General features: G+C 38.1%; 1 protein-coding gene across 3 annotated transcripts in view; it reads left to right on the forward strand.

Annotated features, from left to right (window-relative positions):
* Nucleotides 1–24,052, forward strand: part of LOC127569467 (target of Nesh-SH3-like) — a 232,237-nt gene that overhangs the window by 23,530 nt on the left and 184,655 nt on the right. For all 3 annotated transcript variants that reach the window (XM_052014150.1, XM_052014151.1, XM_052014152.1), the window contains exons 2-4: nucleotides 10,683–10,859; nucleotides 17,092–17,169; nucleotides 20,848–20,977. In XM_052014150.1, coding sequence (XP_051870110.1) covers nucleotides 10,683–10,859; nucleotides 17,092–17,169; nucleotides 20,848–20,977 — 385 coding nt within the window. The remainder of the gene's footprint in view (nucleotides 1–10,682; nucleotides 10,860–17,091; nucleotides 17,170–20,847; nucleotides 20,978–24,052) is intronic.

A 24,052-nucleotide genomic window follows, 5' to 3' on the forward strand; every position in this document is an offset into this window, starting at 1 on the left:
AAAAAATCTTTTCAGGACCTCTGCCTCCTTCCTACTGAAAAAATCCTTTAAGATATAGTCTCACCATCCTATTTGTCCAGTCACATTGCATTTCCAGCAGCAAGCTTCACATTTTTTACCCAGTGAGCTTTACAAGCTGAATTCAACTGTTTGTGGATAAACATAGGATGAAGAAAATAACTTGCAATTATGGATTAATTTGAACTGATTCCAGGGTAAAAATGTTCACACATGATTTTGCAATTTGGGTTATGTCAGTTTTGATGCAATTTTAAGTGATAATTTGTCAAGAACAGCAAAACAGCCAGTTATGATCCAGATTATTTATTTGTCATCACTACCAGGTTCCCAATGCTTTATTCATAATGCTCATGATGAAATACTTAAAAACAAACTTTTTGTGAATAAATTCTAATGCAAATATTCTAATTTGAGAATTATAAATATTAAGGGAAGTGTAACCAGTTTAAAATTTTAGAAATAAACATAGAAAATGTTGGAAACACGAAGCAGGTCTGGAAGCATTTATGGAAAGAGAAACATATAGAACATAGAACAGTACAAAACAGTACGGGCACTTCGGCCCACGATATTGTGCCGACCTATATAAACCTTATTGCCATTCAATCTATCCCCCTCTCTACTTCACCTCTCACAATCCTCTATTTTTCTTTCATCCATGTGCCTATCTAATAGTCTCTTAAACGACCCTATCGTATCGGCCCTAATGTTTCAGGTCAAAGACTCTTCATCAGAACTGTTGAATGTTTCCAGTATTTTTTGTTTTTATTTCAGAGTTCCAACATCTGCAGGTTTTTAAAAATTTTTGTTTAAATTTTTAATTTTGTTTTAAACCAAACATTCATTAAAGACAAAGCCAACTCTTCTCTGGTTCTCAGTACTAAGTTTGTGTGAGAAGTGAGTTTTGGTCGTTCAGGGGCTCCCACTTACAGAAACCCAACTTTACGCAAATTCTCCCATACATTGTTAAAGCATTCTTCAAGCTAGTAATAACAATAATGACTGGATACAGTATGCATTCCATTAGTTTAATTATGGGTACTGTTAGGGTGATTGGTCAATGAAATGAAAGAATTATAGCAAATGTACATAGTGAGGTACGGTATGGATAGTTGTAGAAAGTGGACCTTTCCGACTTATGGAGAAATCACCTTAAGGACAGTTCTCAGGAATAGAACCCATATGGAACGTGGGGACTGCCTGTACTTACCTTTCTTCATCCAGTTCCAATAACTGCGACAAAACCATATGTGCAGAGCTGATTACAACTGATGGTCAATATTCCTGCATGTGTTTTGCACTGGTGACCTGAGACAAATTACTGTCCCAAAGAATCTGAATAGTACAGCATAAAAGCAACCTGCTTGGACGATTGAATTGACTCTCACAAAGAATTCTTTATCCATTTCTGCCTCCAACCCTTTTATCCTGAAGATTTCAGATTTACTAGCAGTACTAATTGAAATGAAAGTAAGTGGAATTGCTTATCAAATTCTTTAGAAAGCTCATATATTCAGCATTTATTTCTGTAACTTCTATAAAGCTTAAGTTTTCCAAGAGTTGCAGTAGCATCCCTTAAGTGTTTAATTTGTAGATTTCAAGTCTAATGTTACACAACCAACTAAAAAAGTTGGATGATTTGAGGTTATTTATTTCATAAATGGGCTCCCAGGTTAAAATTACTGTTCAATACTTGCAAACAAAGCTTAACTTTAATTTGGTAATGCCTCTAGTGTTTTTATGGTTTTGCTTTGCTAGCAGTCAAGATACGTGTGCAAGATGACATTGACACTGGGGAACTTGGTAATGGTCATGCCACTGAATGTAAAGGATAGGTGGTTAGATGCTCTCCTGTTAAAGATGCTCATTGCCTGGCACTTTTGTGGTGAGAATGTTACTTGTCACTTATCAACTCATGCCCAAATGTTGTCTAGGTCTTGCTGCATGCAGGTGTAGACTACTTCATTTGTGGAAGAGTTGTGAATGGAATTGAACATTGTGATAGACTTGCTGTAGAGGGTGTGCAGTGAAGGTTTACCAGATTGGTTCTTAGCATGCTACATTTATCATATAAGGAGAAACTGAGTAGGCTTGGCCTCTTTTCTCTGGAGTTTAACAGAATGAGAAGCGATCCCACTGAGACATACACATGTTTTAGAGGGCTTAACAGGATAATGCAGGGAGATTGTTTCTCCTCTGGTTAACATTCTTAAAATTAAGAGGAGGGCTATTTAGGGCTGATATGAGGAGATATTTCTTCAGTTAGGAGATTAGCCATAATCTTGTGACAGACAGGGATGAGGGGCCTCCTACAGCTCCTATTTCTTATATTCTTATTATACGGCCAATTACTTCAGCCACTTCCTTGCTTAATGTATTCATAGGATCAGTCAAACATCCTTGTGTCTCTTTGTAAGCAACTCCACTTACTTTCATTTCAGTTTGTTTTAAAAGTTCATTCGAAACTCTTATTTACTCATTGCTGCATGCTAGCAAAAGAAGCTTGTTCAAATTGTGTGAAGATCATAAAATTGCCTTTATAGTCCAGCTGCCCCACCACTTTAATGTTGGCTTATCTTGAGTTAAGCATGTTCTTTCTGAGCTTGGCCACATTCTCCCAACACAAAACCATCTGTTTCTACTTCTTTGTTAAACACAACTCAATGATTTGGACCAAAATTTAGGCGGAGCTGTTTGACATGTTTGCAGATGATACAAAAATTGATGGAATTGTGGATAACGTGGAAGGTTGTCAAAGGATATAGCAGGATGTAGACCAGTTGGAAATATAGGCAGAGAAATGGCAGATATAGCTTAATCTGAACAAGTGTGAGGTGTGGTACTTTGGGAGGTAAAATGTAAGAGGAAAGTATACAGTAAATGGCAGGACCATTGGAAGCATTGTTATACAGGAGGATCTTGGGGTTGCAAGTCCATAATTACCTGAAAGTGGCAACACAAGTAGATAAGGTGGTAAAGAAGGCGTAAGGGCATAATTGCCTTGATTGGTTGGGGTATTGAGTATAAAAGTCAGGAAGCCATGTTACAGCTGTATAAAACTTTAGTTAGGACACATTTGGAGTACCGTGTGCGGGAAGGATGTGAACACTTTGGAGAGGTTACAGAAGAAGTTCACCAGAATGTTGCCTAGATTAGACAGTATTAGCTATAAGGAGAATTTGGATAAACTTGGATTGTTTTCTCTGGAGTGTTAGAGGCTGAGAGGCAACCTGACAGAAGTATATAAAATTATGAAAGGCATATATAGGACAGATTGTCAGAGTCGTTTTCCTGGGGTAGAAATGTCAAATACTAGAGGGCACAGCTTTAAAGTGAGAGAGGGAAAGTTTAAAGGAGATTCAAGAGGGAAGTTTTTATTTTACACAGACAGTGGTAGTTGCCTGGAATGCACCCTCAGTGGAGGTGGTGGAAGCAGATGTGATTACAATGTTTAAGAGGCATTTAAACAGGCAGAGAATGGAGGGATATAGACTATGTGCAGGCAGAACTGCAGATTAAATTGGCATCGAGGTCAGCACAGATATTGTGGGCTGAAGGGCCTATTCCTGTGCTATGTTCTATGTTCAACTCAGTTGCTGTAATTCTCATCCAACATTCTGATTTCAACATTTGACAACTCAAGTACTCTCTTTGTTGCTTTCCTATTTTCCACTCTTCATAAACTCTAATCCATTTAAGATTGTTGTTTGTGTCTTGATCTATTATGTTCTTCTCATCTATAATCTGTAGGGTTGCTGACTACATTGTTTCCTGATCTGTCAATGCTCAAAATTTGAAGCTCTCCATGTTTAAATCACTTATGGCCTCATTCCCCCCATTCCAATTCTAAAACACTCTAATATTTTGTGAATTCTGTAACTTCTCCAACTCTAGCTTCTTGTACAATCCTTACTCACTTTCACCACCATCAGTAGCCATGCCTTCAGTTCATTGAATTAGAAGGTCTGGACTTGTTTCTGTAAGTAGCTGTAACTAAACTGAGGGATCAATCCCACTCCAGAAATCTAATAAAAATAACTAAAATAATACTCTAGTGCAGTATCAATGGAATACTACACTGTTGAAGATGTCAGTTCTTAGGCTGGATGTTAGTGGTTGCATACTGCTTTGTAATAATCTTTTTAAAAGTGTTGTCCTTTATAAACATTTTCATCTATTCAAATTGTTTAAAACTCTCCTTAAAACCTTTGACCAGCACTTTTGTCACATTTTCTATTGTGTCTGGCTCTGTGCAATTTTTCATTAATTATAGTCCTGTGAACTTTTAAAGTTTTTCTATTATATTAATGGTGCTATATAGATGCAAGCTGTTTCTGTTGTTGAAAAGAATGTACATTTCCTTTAATATCTGAGCTAGGAAGGTCTTTTACTCAGCCTTCGTCCAAATTTTTTTCTGGGTAACAAACTCCCGCACTTATCTTGACTGTTTAATTCAATGTCACTGAATATCTATTATCATTCTGCATTATCAGAACAAAATGCTGGCACTGCCAACAATCTCAATTTAATAACTTCCATATTTTGCTTGTAATTTTATGCTACAGTTTAAAAAATATATACATTTCATTATGAATACTAAGCAAAAAAAGATTCTCAAAGCCTGTTGTCATGAATAGTAAATATTGCTAGAATATTCCATTGAATCTGCAGTGCTAAGATTTGCCCATGTGTTTAAAATTAAGTTTAAATTTGGAGCAAATGTGCACATCAGGTCACAATTTCTGCTTAAAGCAAAATGACTATTCACAAAATTAGTAAGGATTACATTACAAACATGGTAAAACAGGAATTTCATGTTTACAGTCTTTTGCTAAGACTTATTTGTCTGGAGATTAGATCGTATAATACCATGTTTTCATGCACTACATGATCCAATCCCTATTAAAAAATAAACTATGGGCGAAAATCAGGGACACACTGTTGTTCATGAAGTCTGGAGTTTTCGTCTTGCCCTGAAACACACAGAGGACTCCAGATATGTGAAGCAGTGTCCAAAACTATGTCTGGATGCTGCAACTAGGATTTTCATTTGGCCTGCAGCACCCGCATTGTTGTTGGTCACTCCTGCAAAGCAGGCTTGCACAGTTGGTGTGAGTGCTGCTTTAGTATATTGTAAAGGGAGCCACCCTGTATAAGGCAGCACTGAGAACTTGGCTTAGGTAGGTTGTCATTTACTTACTGGCTTTCTTGGTGACCCTGTGGTTCCAACCCTTGCTCAACTGAAACCTCTCCATGCTGATTGACCACCAAACACATCCCTCAGGAGTGGCAATTGTAGGCCTCCACCACCAAGTGCTGGCAAATGACCATTCGCTTCTGATCCCTAACCTATCCTGCTCCTGCAAGCTTTTCCTCTCTATGACCGCCTGGAATCAACTGCAACTCTGGATGTATTCAATCTCTTTCACCCAATCAGTAAGGTTAATTCAGTAGGAACCAATGTCTTGGGACCTAAGCTCTATTAAATTTCCACGCAACAGGTCCATAACCAAAATTGTCATGAGCACACTGCGTAGCAATATTTTAATGGAGCTCAGTAGATACTGAGAACCCTTCGGCCCATGATGTTGTACCAAACTAATTAAGCTAATGACACCTAATCCCTTCTGCCTACACATGGTCCATATCCCTCCATTCTCTGCATATTCATATGCCTATCTAAGAACCTCTTAAATGCCTCTATCACATCTGCCTCCACTGCCACCCTGGCAGTGCATTCTAGGTACCCACCAATCTGTGTAAAAAATCTTGTCCTGGACATCTCCTTTAAACTCACCCTCTCACCTTAAATGTGTGCCCTCTAATCCAGGCAGCACACTGGTAAACTTCTTCGGCACCTCCGCCTCCACATCCTTCCTATAATGGGGTGACCAGAATTGAAAGCAATACTCCAGATGTGGCCCAACCAGAATTTTATAAAGCTGCAACATAACTTCCTGACTCTTGAATGCAATGCTTCGATTAATAAAGGCAAGCATGCTCTCTGCCTTCTTTTCCACCCTATCGACTTGTGCGGCAACTTTCAGGAAGCTACGGACCCCAAGATCCCTCTGTACATCAACGCTGTTAAGGGTCCTGCCCTTAACTGTGTACTTTTCCTTTACATTTGACCTCCCAAAGTGCAACACCTCACACTTGGCCAGATTAAACTCCATCTGCTATTTCTCCGCCCACATCTACAACTGATATATATCCCACTGTATTGTTTGGCAACCATTTACAATATCCACAAAGCCATCAACCTTTGTGTCGTCTACAAACTTACTAACCCACCCATCCATGTTTTCATCCAAGTCATTTATATACTGTGTATCACAAACAGCAGAGGTACCAGTACGGAGGTCCCAGTCCCTGAGCAACACCACAAGTCACAGACCTCCAACCAGAATGAGACCCATTGACCACTACCCTCTGTTTTCTATGGGCAAACCAATTCTGAATCCAAGTGGCCAAGTCACTGTGGATTCCATGCATCTTCTGGATGAGCTTAGCAAGAGGGACCTTGTCAAACGCCTTACTAAAATCCATGTAAACAACATCCACTGCTCTACCTTCATCGGTCACCTTTGTCACCTCCTCGAAAAACTCAATCAAGTTAGTAAGACGCGACCTGCCTGGCACACACCCATGCTGACTGTCCCTAATTAGGCCATGCTTTTTCAAATGTTTTTAAATCATATCCCTAAGAATCCTCTCCAAAAGCTTCTCTACCACGGACATGAGACTCACCAGTCTGTACTTCCCAGGATTATCCCCATTTCTCTTCTTGAACAAAGGAACTACATTAGCTACTTGCCAATACTCCAAGATCTCCCCTGTGGATAGAGAGGACACAAAGATCTTGGTCACGGCACCAGCAATCTCATCTCTTGCCTCTCTCGATATCCCATCAGGCCCTGAGGACTTATCCATCTTAATGTTCTTCAAGAGACCCAACACCAACTCTCTTTCTTTATCTCAAAAATTATCATGCTCTATACTGATCTCAATATCTTCCATAAAGTACTCATTTAGGACCTTGCCCACATCCTTCGCATCCAAGCACATGTTCCCTCCTTTATCCTTGAGTGGTCCTACCCTCTTCCTAATTATCCTCTTGCTCTTGGTGTATGTATAGAATGTATAGCTTATTTTCCCAGTCCACCTAAGGCAACCCCAGCTTCATACCATTATAACTGCCCTTATTTAAATTGAAGACAATGGTTTGGGTCTTATGGTTTTGGTCTTATAATGCATCTGGAATTCTACCATATTATGTCACTACCTCCTAAGGGCTCTTTGACCACAAGATATCTTGTTAATCCTTCCTCATTACTCATGACCAAATCTAAACTAGCCGGTTTCTGAGAAGGTTCCGTAACATACTGTTCTAAGAAAAATCCCTGATGCACTTCACAAATTCTTCTTCTACAATACCCTTGCTAGTTTGGATTGTCCAATCAATATATAGCTTAAAATCTCCCACGACAATTGCAGTTCCCTTCAAACACATCCTAGATATTTCCTCATTTATGCTCTGCCCTATTGAGAGGTCATATTTTGGAGGTCTGTACATTACTCTCACCTTTCCCCTGCTGTGATTTCAACCCAAACCGATCCTACATTACTATCCACTACCTCAATATCATGGCTCAGCACCACTTCGATACCTTCCCCACTCCTTTTCCTTTTGGAACATCGTTTAACCTGGAATATCGAGCAGCTAGTCCTGATCATCCTGCAACCACAACTCCATAATATCCAGAGTTGAAGAAGTAACAACAGTAGTTGGAAATTTATGACAAATATGTATCTTCATTCCTACCATTAAAATAATATTGCTAAATAGATCTTAAGAACTTGAGGTAGAAAAATAATGAGTAAATTAGGAAGGGTTTGGAAATCAAAATCACTTTGAGATGATTGCACATACCTCAGTGCTGATGGCAATGGCAAAGTACATCCCTTACATGAACCTCAGTTATTGAGTTAAGTAAATATTCCAGAGATAAAGAAAGTTTGAAGATATTATAACTCTTTAGCCACTGTTTGCTCAAGGCATTTTTATGTGAACAGCATTCAGTGTTTTCTGATGCACAGTAAAACCTGTACGACATCTGCAATTCTGGAGTTCATAGGAGAGAAAAAAAATGTTTTCCACTGCACTCTTAATTTGACAACTGTAGTAGTATAAAGTGGGAAATAAATTACAGAATATTTGATTTATTCTGGGCATGAAAAGTAATGATTTGTTTTCAGCATGGTGCATGGGGAAGTTATATAAGTATTTGGGAGGGAAAGAAGTGGGATATAAAAATGAAGAAATGAAATACTGTGGGAGAAAGCTTATAATGAGCATAAACAGCATAATCCTCTTATGGAGATACAAGAGAGGTAGCAGATGCTAGAACCTGGAGCAAAAAACAAAGTTGCTGAGGGAAATCAGTGGGTGAAGCAGCATCTGTGGAGGCAAAGAGATGGTCAATGTTTTGGGTCAAGCACCTCATGGGCTGCCATGGTTTTCTGAAGTCATGGGGTTGGAGGATGCTGGTTCAACCTCACTGACTTGTTGCAAAGCATTCTGTGAATAATACTCACTGAAGGCATGGCGATGAATAGGCTGACAACCAAAAGACTATTTTGTTCTGGGCAGTGTCTTGAGTGTTGATGGAGCTCCTTCAAGCAAGTAAAGAGGATTCTGTCATATTCCTGACTTGTGTCTTGAAGTTGATGGAAAGGCTTTTATGTGTAAGAAAGCCGGTTACTCACTGGAGAACATTCAAGCTCTGATCTGTTTTTGTAACCACGATATTTAAGTGGCTAATCCAACTAAAGTTCTGGTTAATGGTAACACTAAGAATGTCGATGATGGTAGAATTTCCAAGCTATCAAATGGAAGTGCTTTTACCACATAGACTGTAATGGTTCAAGGCAGTTCCTTGACACATCCTTCACAAGGCACATCCTTCAAGGGCAATTGCAGATGCCCACATCTTGTAAATGAATGAAAAAGAGATTGTAATGTCTTTGAATATGAAGGGGTGGTGGTTGGCTTATTTCTCACTGAACATTTTCAATGCATGGGACTTGGGTGGTGAGAAAGTTATTAACCACTTTTTAGACCAATCATGACTATTCTCCAGGTTTTCCTATGTAGGCATTGATTGCTTCACCTTCCAAAACCCTGAAGAATAAGGGCAACAGATACATGGGAACACCATCACCTGTGGGTACCCTTCCAAGTTGCACACAATCCTGACTCAGAAATAAATTGCCTGTCCTTCTTCATTGCTGGATCTAAATCCTGGAAATTCCCACTCAACAACACCATGGAAGTACCTTCATAGAAGGACTATAACATCTTCTCAAGGGCTATTAGGGATGGACAATAAATGTTGGTCTCATCAGCAATGCTCAGATCCCCCAAAAAATGAAAAAGGAGTTGTAAGTGGAACTGAATATTCTTCAGCTTTCTATCAGTATTCCTACATTAATAATATACTACTGTTCATTAATATAACAACTGTAGCAGTCCCTTATTAGAATGGACTTCCCTTGATTCTAATGGAGAACAAGGATGGATGGAGTTGCTAATAGTCTCATATTTAATAGAATGCTCTGCATTTCAGTGCACAATTGGCTGTCCTTCAGAATGTCAGTAAAGGATGTCCATTTTCCTATATATTTTTCCTGACCTGGCCACCTAAGCTACCAAATTTGAGTTTTGGGCTGATTCCGAGTTAAATGATTAGAAGACACTCTTTGTTTTATGCGGCCTTTCGAGGTCCCAAACTCAAATTGCATCGTGATGAGTGAGAGAAACCCGAATCGAAACAAGGCCGATGCTGGAAATGCTCAGCCAGTTAGGCAGCATCCGGGGAAAGAGAAACACAGTTAACGCTTCAGTTCCGACGAAAGGCCATTGATCTGAAGCGTTAACGCCCCCTTTTTCCACAGACGTTGTCTGGCCTGCTCAACATTTCCCCCCTTTCACGTTGAAGAAGAATGCAGAACCGTTCCTCTACCCGTGGCTGAAGCAGGTGTCAGGCCATTAAACCTCCGTTTGTCCTCAGCTTTTTGTGCACCTTTGACGCCTCGAACGTCTCCATGGTAACCCCTGTGATCCCAATTTGGGCCTAGTGCGGTGTGGTCTGCGCACTGCTCAGCTCCTCGGCGTGTCCTCGGGGCATTAATCCACCGCCAAAACTCTGAAACTTTACCCATCTCAGTGCTTGACAGTTCCAAGATTTCGGCGGTCAGGTACGGGAAGACAGCAATCATAAATGGAAGCTCCTCAGCCCTCAAACTTCACAGACTTGTCTTATAAATTCCAGACTTGGATCTCCACCAGGGTAAGTGGTGGGAGGCCCCCATAGGATAGTCTTCTTGAGTTTGACGACGCGTCAAGAATGATCCCAACATTTAAAGAGTCCTTCTGGATTTCCTATCCCTTGGCTAACTTAAAGGCTACCGCTTATAAGAGGCGCGGGTTGCTTTGTTGATACAAGCGTTCCTAGATAAAATTGATATGTTCAATCATTTCTAAGTTATTTATTTATTCCTCCTGCCTGCATTCATCTCTTTGTTCTGCTCAGTGGGTTTTGCTCTTTTTCTTCCAGGATTTGAATTTACTTAACACGTTTCTTTTATTTTGTCCCCAGTTAAAAGACAAAGCTTAAAAGTGAGGATTACTGCAAAGGATGACAGTATTGTTCTGCAATATCTTAGCACCAGCCCCGTTATCAAGCTTCAAGGCTATGTTCTTGGACTCGGAGGTCGATTCTCCAGGCAGAACATCACGCTGCCTGGCAATGGGGATCCAATCGAGGTTGATGTTGGTAAGAACTCTAAGCCATGTGTTTTTTGCTTAAAGCAAAGAAAATTAAAACCTTTTGTGCAGCAGTGCAATGACATTGTACAAAAGATATGTGTGCTCATCACCTCTCCCATGATACCACGCCATTCCCCTTTCTTTTGGCGTTGTTCTAACGATATGTTAAAACATTACTAGGATTTGTCACTTGATAGATGAAGAAAATGTTCCTGGTGAGAGGCTCAAAGTGACAAATTAGTTCTATTTTATGCTTTTGGATGGTCTCATATACAAATCTGCATAAAAGTTTTTTGGCCCATGGTAGGATATACAAATTGATAACCATGCAGTGAAGGAAACAAGGTCACTAATTAACAGTTAATTTTCAATGCCAGGTAGGTTCAATGACAGTAATTGACATTTTAACATATTGTTAAAAGAATGTCTTGCATCTAATCCTGATTTTACTAAGAAGGTCCCATATCAAATTCTTGCATCACTTCAGACCATTTCCAATATTCAACTACAGGAACTTAACACTGTTTAATGCTTTCCATTGGTGAGATGAAACAGCAAAATGCCATTTTCATGAAGCTAATAGCTAAGTGTGCATCTTGAATTAGTTAGATTTCCAGATTGGCTCTTGCCTAGTTATGTGGCAATTGTACATTAAATAATGGTAAGCACTATTAGTCTCGTGTTATTTTGACAGTAAATTATGGCCTAATGTTGTTTTAATAAACCAGATGTTCAGAGAAATTTCCTTTTCTGCATTTTATTTTACTAACATCCATGAGCCAAGAAGTAATCAAGGTGAAGAAATCCTGCATTATCTTTTTGAAGGAGTACATAATTATTTTTAATTGTAATTGGTAGGTAGACATTGTCAATTTAAATGTTGACAATTCAGGTCCTAAAGCCATACATTTCCAGCTTGAGGAGCTATCATTTTCTGATTATGCACAATATGTACTGGCTCAGATTGAAGAAAGCTATCAAATTTGGTGAGAATCATTTTGGAAGGCCTTTCTTGTCTATTTGATTAGTCAGCACATTTTCAGTCTTTGTTTTTAAAAAGAATTAAGGACAATTGTCTTGAATCCCCAAGTAAAATAAACTTTTTCCTCTTATCATCAAACTAAATATTTATCAATAATTTAATAAAATTATATAATCACAATAAATAATGGATGAAGTACTGTTAGCTTAATAGGAGCATTATCCTGTGGAACTGCAAAGTGTGTTCCAGATCTTATCCTTGCTACGATGGAAAGATAAGTAATAGTTTCCCCCTTAAGTAAAGAAGAATATCAAAACTTGTTTTTCCTCCGTTCCTCCATCCACCCAGTGTTGGAGCAGTATTGGTAAATAACTGGGGCAGATTAGCCTGATTTTCTTAGTCATAGAAAGAAGGTAATAGTGGTGATGTAAATCTTAACTGTATTTTCAATATCTTATACATCTCAGCATATGCATACTTTGGCATAAATGTTGGCACAACTGAACACAGCTGTTCTGGTTTATTTTAATAACAAGCTTGAAGCTATTGGTAAATAGAAATTAACATGCAAAGTAGTTGTTTTTCTTCACCAGAGTATTTAGACTCTTCCAAAGTCTTTATTAGTTATGCTTATTATCAAATAACCTGGTTTAGTTAGCCTGCTTTAAGGTAGGTGGTTATTATGGTAAAGCAATTCACAGCTTATATCTTACCTGTAACACTTGTTATTTCCAGTAACAATGCCATGTAGGGTGAAAGAGTGGTTCTGACAGATTACATTCCAGGATGAAGACTAAATGTTTCTCTTCCCACAGATGCTGCCTGATCTGCTGTGTGTTTTCAGCATAGCACCTGCAGGATTTTTTTTGCTTTCCAAAGCTTAATATTGAATACTAGTTTTGACCTTGTGTTACTGCTCATTCTTTTGAATTCTTTTAGTATCAACAGACAAAATTTAATAAATAGTGGAGGAGAATGAGTAAGAAATATGCTCTACATTGAGAATATAGGTGATGGTTTCAGTAAGTTTTGAAAAAAATCGGTGCTTTAAGTGTAACTATTTAAAAAAAGAAAACTTTCACATCAAATTGACATCAGGACAAGCAAAGAACCTCTTTTATAGAATCTGTACATAAATGGAATAGTTAATCATTCCCAGCTGCAGGTTTTGATCTTCCAACTTGAAGTTAGGATATTTTTGGAGAACCAGATTTCTGCAAGGGGTTTACAAAGATGAATAGATTGAATGTATTAAATATGTAGAAACAAAATTCTATAATTTCTCACACAGGATAATAACTTCAAAACGATTCTTTGGAGTAAAGATAATTTATAGCGATCTTATTGAACTAGGTAGTCAAGAAAGTAATGAAAATGCATCTGGATGTTTTATTTTTAATGTGACCCCAAGAATACTGATTCAAACTTGGCAATGTACTGAGTATTCATATTCACAGTGCCAACAGGCTTTCAGCCAATCAATTCTCAAAAGGAAAATATAATTTATGAAATAAATAAACGTTCTACAGCTATTATTGACCTATTGACTGTTAGTTGTTTCTCAGCCTGATTCTGTAGTGTATGATGTATAATTTTACTTAATTTTGAAAGTATCCTTTACTGTTCTGTTTGTAGTAACTGATATATTGACAGGTTGGAAAAATAATACAAATTTGTTAAATTATTCTCTTTTTCCAGTGTTGGAACTCGGCGATGTGTGAATGTGGAGGTCACACTGGGACATGTTCATAACAAATAGCAAATCCCTAGCAACCGTTTCATGAAGGGGCATGTTAATAGCTTAAGAATAATAATGAAAGATGAATATCTGAAGTGTAGCTTCATACTTAAGCTTTATCTTTTGGCATTTTGGTTCCAATCAAAACTCCTTTGTAAAATGGCAAAATACCTATTGTCTAATCTAAATCATATACAGTGGTCTCTGAAAGAATTGATATTTTCGTATCTGCCACTTTGAAAAGTACAAACAAGTAAATGTAGCGAATAATCAACAATCAAAATATAATTAATAATTAGATTGACATTAGATTAGGGGAAAATGTAAATCCAATTTATACAAATATAAATTTTTGTTAAAGTAATATACAAATTTAAAAGTGCTTCAGTTTTTCTGCATTTTCGTGAAAAATCCTCTTGTACAACTTTTAGTCCTTTAACCTTACCCTTAACCTTCAATGCTTATCACTTCTGCATCCATGCTGATATTTGTTGTTCAGAACACATAATGGTATTTTGCATGACAAAAGGAATTTTGTGTTTTCCTTGCGAGAACTAATGTTCAGATGTACTTAATGGTTTGTGGTCTGCAGCAAAAACACTTGCAGAACTTTCTAGTTTGCCACTTATCTTTACTATTCATATCAGCTTTCATATCGATTTCACAATTTAAATTGGAACAGAACCTTACTGGTGGCGTCAACGTGTTACTTGTTCAGTTAGTCAAATAAGTGCCAAATCCTGGTAAAATTTAAGAGCAAATAATGTTGCCACAAATTCATTTTTTTTGTGTAAAGCTTGTGCAATTACCTAATGCACACTTTATACTGGAATGGATACCACTGGTGTTAACTTTCTACAAGAACCTCAGTTGGATCATTAAACCACAGCTTGTATATTTAAAGCTGTGTTCCAGAGAAAGTGATCTACTTAAATGACTAAGAAATACTCTAAATAAAGGAGAATCAAAAAAACATTTGAACCTGTGTCTTGCAATAGTGAAGGAACACTAAATGCCACGTGTAATATTTTTTTCTGAAGTATATTCTGTTTTCTTCATCCTGTGCTCTGTATCACTTATGGTTAAAAGGTTGCACAGAAGGATTGCCCCATTGCCTCCCTTGACAGCTGTTTGGTTGTGGGTAAAAGAAGTAACATGTTAGCTGATGATTCCAATTTTCTCTCCCTTCACCAAGATCTCTCTTAATCTCTTAATTCTCTCCAAATTGCCAGACTATCCATTATCTAGTACGGGGAATGAAATTCCCCATCTCCTTCAATACATCAGCACAGTCTTTGATTGATTGAGGCAAAGGGTATTTGAATATCCAGACCTTAGGTCGGGCACAATACTTTATGTCTACCTCCAATCAACAGTTATGCCTGCCCTTTCTATTTTCTTCTAAGACCTGAATTATCTACAGCAGGCATCTCAAGGCACTGGAAAAATACCATCAATACTGTCTCTGCACAATCCTACAAATTCACTAGACTGATAAGCAAGCCATTGTTATTGTCCTCTCCCAGGCCAACATCCTCACAGTTACACTACATTGGCTACACTGTAAACTAGTTGGCTAAAATGGGTAAGTGATGTCACTTACGTGCTTGACACTAGTCCCCCAAAACTCTCCATTTTAAGCCTTCTCATTGGTAAAGCCTCGATGAAAATATGTAACACCACATATGGTTCCCAAGAATCAGAGCACTGAAGTGCAATAAAGTGGAGAGGGAGCATTTGGGGTGGTATTGAGAACCATGCATTGAGAGCACACAGAATCCATGCATTAGTGGTAGAAGGATTACACCTCTTCACAGACTACCCACCTGCCCTTGTGTGCCATTTGTGGACAAGACCTCAGTTCCCACATTGGCCTCATCAGCTTAGAATCCACAACACCAGAGTGGAAGCAAATCATTCTCAAGTCTGAGGGACTACCCGAGAAGAAAAGAGCATTAGATGAGCAGAAATTTCCTCAAACCAAATATTGAGAAGAGCAATACCATCATTTTCAGTTTACACCACAAACCCTGTTCCCTGGTCATCAATTCAGTTCCTTTCCATGGCACCGAATCAACCCAACTAATCTATTTGACTGCAAATTGAGTTTAGGATATCATACCGGTGGCTATTTTCACCTCAATAGAGCCACCTGATTTACCCTTGGCTCGGCTCATCACCTAGAAATTTAATCCAAAGCTTCATTACACCTGAAGTTGACTATTTCATAATGTATTGGCCAGCTTGTCTCCCTCCTACTCTCTATAAACATGAGATGATTCATAATTTTGGAGTATTGAGCTCCAAAACGACAAATTTGTTGTCAGATTAGTGTGCGATGCTGTTTGATTTTATGTAGGCGACATAGTAGTTGGTCCCAGTGTCTCACAGCTACAGGGATGTTTGATCCTGACCTTGGTTGTTGTCTATGCAGAGTTTTTATATTCTGTGACCATCCGGTTTCCTCCCACCTTCTAAAAATATGCTGGTAGGTAAATTAGCTACTGTAAATACGCCTTGGTGTCGATTAATGTCAAAAGGAATCAAAAGGGGAGTTGATGGGCACATGTAAAAGACAGTAAGTTGCAGGGGTGCACAGATAAGGAGAAGTGGAATGGGACCATGGGATTACCCTCTTGAGAGTCAACATGGACTTGATGGGTCAAATAGCCTCTGTTTATGTTGTTATAAATATAATGTGATGTAACATGCTTTTGGAGGATACCTACAATGAATATTAACAGTGCATACATTAAACCTTTCACACTGTGTATTCAGCATGATTTTTATGATGAATCTATTCATGCTCATCAGTCGCCATTTTGAAACTAAAGCAACACCAAGTAACTAAAATATCATAATACAGAGCTGAATTTTGCATCAATGATATACTTTGATTTTAATCATGGGTTCCTTATTTAACTATGATTCAAATTACCAGTCTCCAGATACTTATAAAATTTCCTAGCTACAAGCCTTCATCTCATAATAATAACTCCTCACTCCATATATTATCGCCACAATAATTGCATACATCTGATAGCATGTTCATTTAAGGGAGATTTTTAAATTTGTGCTAAATATGTCATGTTAACAGCATGTTGATGCTGTAGCCTCCTATCTGGGATTTAATCATTTTACATGTGCATAAAGAAATAATGTGAACAGCCAGTTGTTGGAGTGGATGTTCTTAATTATTGTCCAATGAGAAGTCTAAGTTACGAAATTGGATATGTTGAATCAAAGTAGAAAATTTGTACTAGGGAAATAATTCTACAACTGCACCATACAGATGGCCTGTATTGTCAGTGTTCATATATGTTCTTAAGCTTCTTGTTGTGACCCTCTCCAAAGGGTTCTTTAGTGTTTAGATAATTGAAATAATTATGAATTTTAAAGGGTTCCTGTACAAGAGGCAGCTATGTACTTCAAATGTAACATTGATTAAGAACATATTCACTTTGTGAAATAGCTGAGTTCTTTTTGTACTCAATTGCCTTCATTTTTGTTTGTTTTCAGATTTCAACCCCAAGTACCTTGTTGCGGTTCATCCCGTGGCTGAGCAGAACAATGCTGCCTTAGGGAAGAAATGCAAAGGTTTTGCAATTTTATTTCTTACTGAGTTACATTTAAAATTGAAATTGTTCCACATTCTGTACATTTTGTACACTGCTCTCTTTCTTTTCCCTATCTGTTCAAGCCTGCATATACATAGAGTATGCCAGAAGCTGCACTTGCTTGAGGCTTATATAAAATCAGAAGAAAACACATGTCAGCTTTTAGAAATTCTAGTATGGTTCAGTTTGAATGCTACTTGTGAACTTCATGTATTCTGATATCAAATTCATTTTGTTCATGCCAACTTCCCAAAAAATTATGACCATTATAGAAATGAAGCAGTGAATAAAGCTCTTCATATTAGGTTGCATTTATTTCAGACAGAGCTTTCCTTTATTTTGGCATGCCTTGTGCATTCTTTGTTCATTTACTAGTCTCTGTCAAGTGCTTGTGTGTAACATGAAAGATTTTGTTTTCCTTCCATCAGTAGTTTTTATATTTGTGGTGTTTGAATTTCGAATGCAAGCTGCCTGGATTTGGATTGCTCACCCCTTTATGCTTTTGCTTCATATTTATGAGAGCCTGTGTTCTGTTTGGGTTCCTGAGTATGAAAAGACTTTAGTCATTCTTTGACTGCTCATAAGAGAAATGATGGATCTTTCTGTTGCCTAACATCTTTCTTCTTGGATCATATAATGGAGGACATCATGAACAGAGTTGTTATTGGCTTTGTGAAGATTGTATGCAGCTGGAGAGCAATTAAGATTTTGCATATTTGTATGATAATATCACCAGTGGTTATTTCTAGGCTGAGCCTTTTGTTAATTTTTCTTTTGGTAATAATTTGATTAAATTTAATGTTGAAATTTAAAAGGCATTATTACTTCTGTTGGTCCTAACATATATCCTGTAGCATTCAGCATATAATAGTCCGAATAATGTTGATCATAGATGTTTTGCCTTTGAAAATGGGTTCCTGATGGGAATTAATTGCATTTACATGTTTACATACAAATTAGGAGCAGTAGTAGGCGACTCAGCACTGTAAGTTTGCTCTGGCATTTTGTAAGATCATGACTGATCTAATTGTAATCTTAACTCTGAATTCCTGTCAACTTGTGGAAAACTTTCTCCCCTTGCTTATCAAGTAAGTATCTACATCTATCTTTGAGGGTTCCAAAGACTCATCCTTTTGAGAGACAAAATTTCACCTCATCTTGCTCTTAACTAATTATTTTTAAGCAGTGACTACTTATTATTAGTTTTTCCCTCAAGCGGAAACATCCTCTCCACAGTATTTTCTTTGTAGCACACCGAGTGAATAGAACTGGCTGATGATTGGTAGCTATGACCGTGGGGTTCCCAGGAAGAAACTGAGATGCTCAACACCTCAGGTTGAAGAAGGCTCCACACTCTTAGTTTTGCCATTTGTATTCTTGTGCTGAGCTCCGCTATCACTGTGGCTATGGATATTAATGGAGTCTCTTCCCCCAATTGCTTATATAAATATCCACAAATTGCAACTGGATTTGGCAAGACTGTATCAACCAAATCTTCTCATCTGCCTTGAATGACCTTGTTTCCATTAAACCATTTCTTTCTGTAATCCTTAACTGTTTCCCCTGTTCAAACTGTTCATTCTTTTATAAATGAGGAAGCCAAACTGGAACAGAGGTACACATCAATTTTAGTCATTCACTTGCCAGATCTAGCTGAAGTACAAAAGAAATACAAAAGAAAGAGCTTACACTTCCAGGATCACCCCAGAATGCAGAGATAATTCCAAGCTGTATTTCACTACTGCAAATAGTCTCCTTAAACCAATTTTACTTTCTCCTCTATTCTCTTTCTGAGTTAAGGAAATTGTGTACTTCATTGTCTGTGAACTGGTGAGGTGCTTCTACCACTTTCCCTTGGGGCAAATTTCTTCAACCATGGAGCTCCAGTTCCAAATTCTCATCTATCTTGAATTTCTTTCCTATCTCTCCTCCTTCAGCTCTTGCCAAACTCACCCTGCCCCCGCATCCTATCTTCTGTTCTCTTGACTTTATTTCCACTAAATTGCTGACTGCACAGCTTCTCTTCCTTTTCTCCATGTTAGTTGGTATTGGCAACAGTTCTCTCTCTACTGGAACTATACTTCTGCTCTTTAAGTCTAGCATAACTATCCTTAATAAAAAGCCTTCAACCCCTCTATTCTTGTAGCCATTGTGGAAAAGTATTCAATCTTCTGTCCTTGAAAGCCCTTGCTCATTTTACTGAGAACTCCTTGTCCAAAACTCTCTAATCAGATTTCTGGTCCTGCCACAGTAATTAAATGCTCAGAACGCACAACATCCCATATGATTATGCAAAAGCTCATCTATGATGTTTCCAAAATCTTCCTTAGCCCCATTCTTTTTTCTCATCCACACTCTGATCCCTGTCAACTTGATCAAAAAAAAATTACTGAAGCTCCATCTGCGCATTGACAACACTTAGCTCTACTCCACCATAACCTTGCTTGATATCATTGTTCAGTCTGAGTTGTTAGTTGTCTGATATCCAGGACTGGATGAACAGAAATCTCTTCCAACAATATTGAGCAGAATAAAGCCACTAATTTGGTTCCATGTTATCAATCAGCTGACTAGTATTTGCCTGAAGCTGAGCCAAGTTGTTCATATCTTTGGTGTCATATTTGACCCAAAGGTGATCTGGGGCTATACTTCTGAGGCATTATTGAGATTGCTGAAATCTTCATCCTTGACTTTGGTTTGCTCTCGGTTCTTAAAATCTTCCATAACTTGCTGTCCTAGTCCTTATGGTCAAGTCTGTTAACTCATCATTCTTGCATGTGTTGACTGGCAATGTTTCCCAGTTCAAGCAATATCACAATTTTCCAATTCTCTTCCTTGTTTACAGATCCCTTCACCTTCTCATTCTCTTTAACTCCCTTCAATGCTGTAACCCTTTGAAATGTGTGCACTGTTCTAATTTGGACCTCTTGTGATTCTTTACATTCATTCATTCTATCATTAGTGGTTATGCCCTCAGCTGCTAAGACACTTAAGCTCTGCAATTCCCTTCCTAAACCTCACGAACTCTCTTTCCTCCTTCTAAGATGCTCCTTAAAATCTGCTCCTTTGATTGTTTATCTGCTCTAACATCTCCTTCCCTGGTTTGGCAATAATTTCTAAAACAGTCAACATTTCAAGTATGCGACCCTTCATCAGAATTGAGTTGCTGAGTTTTTCCTGCATTTTTTTGTTTTCATTTCAGGTTTCCAGCTTCTGCAGTTTTTTTTTGATATTTTTGTTTTAAACATTCTAGACATTTTCCTGCATTAAGGCCTAATATAAATGGAAGTTATTGTTATTCTGCTCTTCCGTAATACTGTTGCATAGCTTCACCACATTGGCTTATCATTTTCATGGAAACCCATTGTTGCTCCTAGCATGCTCTTTGCCATCCCCCACTAAACAAGAATTGCAACCTTGCTTGATGGTAGAACAGGATATATGCCAGGTCATTGTGGGTGGGTAATTCTTTGGTCCTGAATAAGAAAAAGGATGAGGTTACAAACTGATTCAAATGGTAGGATCAGCTCTTGAATTTGTTTATATTAAAAGCTGAAACCTAAACAATTCTTATTTTGATTAACTTTACCTTGCCTTTAATGTAGCATGAAGAAAATATTAATGTGCAGTACTGTCATGTACTTTACTCCCACTTTAGGTATTCCTGATCTTCACAAGCCGCCACAGATATCAATAGATCCTCGAACCCCTACCTCAGTGTATCTCACATGGGCGAACGGTTTTAAAGATAAAGGTTATAAGGTTGGAAAGGAATGTGAAAATGAAAGGTAATATTCCTATAAAATTGATCCTTTGAATTTATAAACTATTTGTACATTGCTGATCAGTTAAGCATTCCTTTTAGTCCAGATATATACATATCTGATTTTTTTGATCAAATTATAAGATAGGAAATTTTCTCAAGGATGGGTTTTCTCCTATACGCTATTGAGTATTTAACCATAAACACAAAGGTGGGCATTTTGAGTAAAGTGGCTGGGTACTCCCAAGAAAAGGTGGGGAATATCTGACTGCTGATTACTAGTTCAAGTACAAGTGAGCTGCTGAGTCATGCAATTGTAGTGCAAGGCCCAATATGATCTTATTTAAGTAATATCAGTAACATAATGATACATTTCAAGTTGCTCAACAGAAATATCAAATAAAATTTGATCAATAAATGATACCAAGCCATCAAGAGGTATATGAAGAAAATGACCAAAATCATTGTCCAAAAGGCTGGTTTTAAGGAGCATTTTAGACAAAGAGGGAGTAGTACAGAGGCTCAGAAAGGTAATTGCACAGCTTATTGCTTCGGTAAAGCTGCCATTGTTGTAAGAATTAAAACTGGGGGTAAGGGAAAAAATTAGATTGAAAGATTATGGGTATACAGAAGGCTTGTAGGGCAGAAAGTGAATGAAGGGATAGAGGAGGAGCTAGGCCATGGAAAGACTTCAAAACAGATGAAGATTTTAAACTTGTGTTGTTTTCCATCCTCGGCCACTTCCCCCATGCTTACTGTTGTGGGCTCTTCACTGGCTGGTACCCGGCAAAATTCTGACACTGTAGAAAACTGCAATATACAGGTCCTCCCCAGCTTACAAGTGCCTGACTTATGTACAGCTCATTCACATGAGCGTTTGATAGATTGGTGATATGGATTTGTTGGCTGTTGTAGGCAACTTCTGCCATGTGGGGACTTGGTTCGTGGCCACATTTCTGACTTGTGAAATGTTCAGGTTACAAACAGTTCACAGGAACAGAACCCTGTTGTAACCTGCGGACAACTTGTAGTGTAGCTGAGGCTAATAACACATGTCATTTCTATATATCAATCTTTTACATTTGAAAGAGTGCCAGATACTAATGTATTGTCTCTTTAAACAAAATTATAAATGCTGCTTTCAAGTTGTTACAGAACACAAGCATTGGAATTTTTGTTTCATTAGTTTGGCTTGAGAGCTGAGGGAGTTGTATTTTAATGAACTGTGACTTCCGTTTCTTAATATTTCTATCTTCAAGCTTATTTCAAAAATAATATTTGCAGTTGGAAGTACCTGCCAATGTTGTAGTTCTATAAAGCATGTGTGGAAACTGTGTGTCTATACAGTACTGAGAATATTATCCAAACAGGAGTAGGTATCTCCAAATGTTATCACTAAAAGTTACTGTTTCCATTGTACTGGGGATGGTCGAATTCAGTTCTTGTGAAAATGAACTTGCATTAAAATCTTGGTTGTGAGTCACTATTTTCATAGCTTTGGGCTGCCTTGAAAAAGAAAATCTTAGTTTAATATCATGCTGCTATCACATTGCTAATTCATAGAGCTTGAGGAAAATTGTAAGACCAGAGATATGAGATGTAGCCAATTTTTGCTGGGATTGAAAGCTGCTATAGATTTTCAGAAGCAGTAGGTTGGCACAAATCCTTTGCCTATTTTGTATGAATAGAAACGATACCTACATTCTAAGAAATAAATTTCAAGAACTTATTAAAAATGCTGGTAACCATTATCAGAAAATAAGGCATTACTCTTAAAGTGGTTGTGTTTGTTAATTTTGTTACTGGATTAATGACAATATCAGTATAGATCTGGCACCAAATTGGCACCAGAATGTAATGATTACTTGGGGACTAAAGTCACTGGTGAGCATCTTGCAAAATCTTCCTTGAGGAAAAAAAGCCAGTAGTGCAACAGCTGAAACTCACAGATTGGGCCAAAATTCACTCTCACAATAATGACAATTATAGTCAACCCCTGCATTATGGCTGTTTGGCTAACAGAAATTCATCCTTATGGAATTCACAAATCACTAAAATTTGAAGTGTGGAATAAAATGCACTATCACAGAATTGATATGAAAAAAATAAATAAATAAACACAAAATTAATGTTTTTTCAACTTGCATTTCAACCCACCCTGTAACACAGGGAATGCCTATAATGTATAGATTATCCAGAAACTAGTGGTGAAGTGGTGAATTGCAAATAGCAACAAAATATTGCATTATATAACAGAAATAGCAGCTCATCCTCAACCTTCCTTTCAGAATCAGGTTTATTATCACTGGCGTACGTCGTGAAATTTGTTGTTTTGCGGCAGCAGTACAGTACATGACATAAAAATTACAATAAGTTACCAAAAAAAAAGTGCAAAAGGGAAATAGCGAGGTAGAGTTCATGGGTTCATGGACCATTCAGAAATCTAATGGCAGAGGGGAAGAAACTGTTCCTGAAGCATTGAGTGTGGGTCTTCAGGCTCCTGTACCTCCTCCCTGATGGTCGTAATGAGAAGAGGCAGGTCCCGGATGGTGAGGGTCCTCAATGATGGACGCTGCCACCTTGAGGCACCACCTCTTGAAGGTGTCCTCAATGATGGAGAGGGTTGTGCCTGTGATGGAGCTGGCTGAGTCTACAACCCTGTGCAGCATATTTCAATCCTGCACATTGGAGCCTCTGTACCAGGCGGTGATGCAACCAGTCAGAATGCTCTCCACTGTACATCTATAGAAATTTGCAGGTGTCTTTGGTGACATACCAAATCTCCTCAAACTCCTAATGAAGTAGAGCCGCTGGTGTGCCTCCTTTGTGATTGCATCAATGTGTTGGGCCTAGAATAGATCCTTCTAGATGTTGACACCCAGGAACTTAAAGCTGCTCAATCCACTGCTGAGGCTCAGTGATGACTGGTGTGTGTTCTCCCAACTTCCCCTTCCTGAAGTCCACAATCAATTCCTTGGCAATGTTGAGTGCGAGGTTATTGTTGTGGCACCACTCAACCAGCCAATCTATCTCACTCCTGTACACCTTCTCGTCGCCATTTGAGATTTTACCAACAAGGGTGGTGTCATCTGTGAATTTA

This window comes from Pristis pectinata, chromosome 4 (assembly GCF_009764475.1).
Source record: "Pristis pectinata isolate sPriPec2 chromosome 4, sPriPec2.1.pri, whole genome shotgun sequence".
NCBI classification, from domain to species: domain Eukaryota; kingdom Metazoa; phylum Chordata; class Chondrichthyes; order Rhinopristiformes; family Pristidae; genus Pristis; species Pristis pectinata.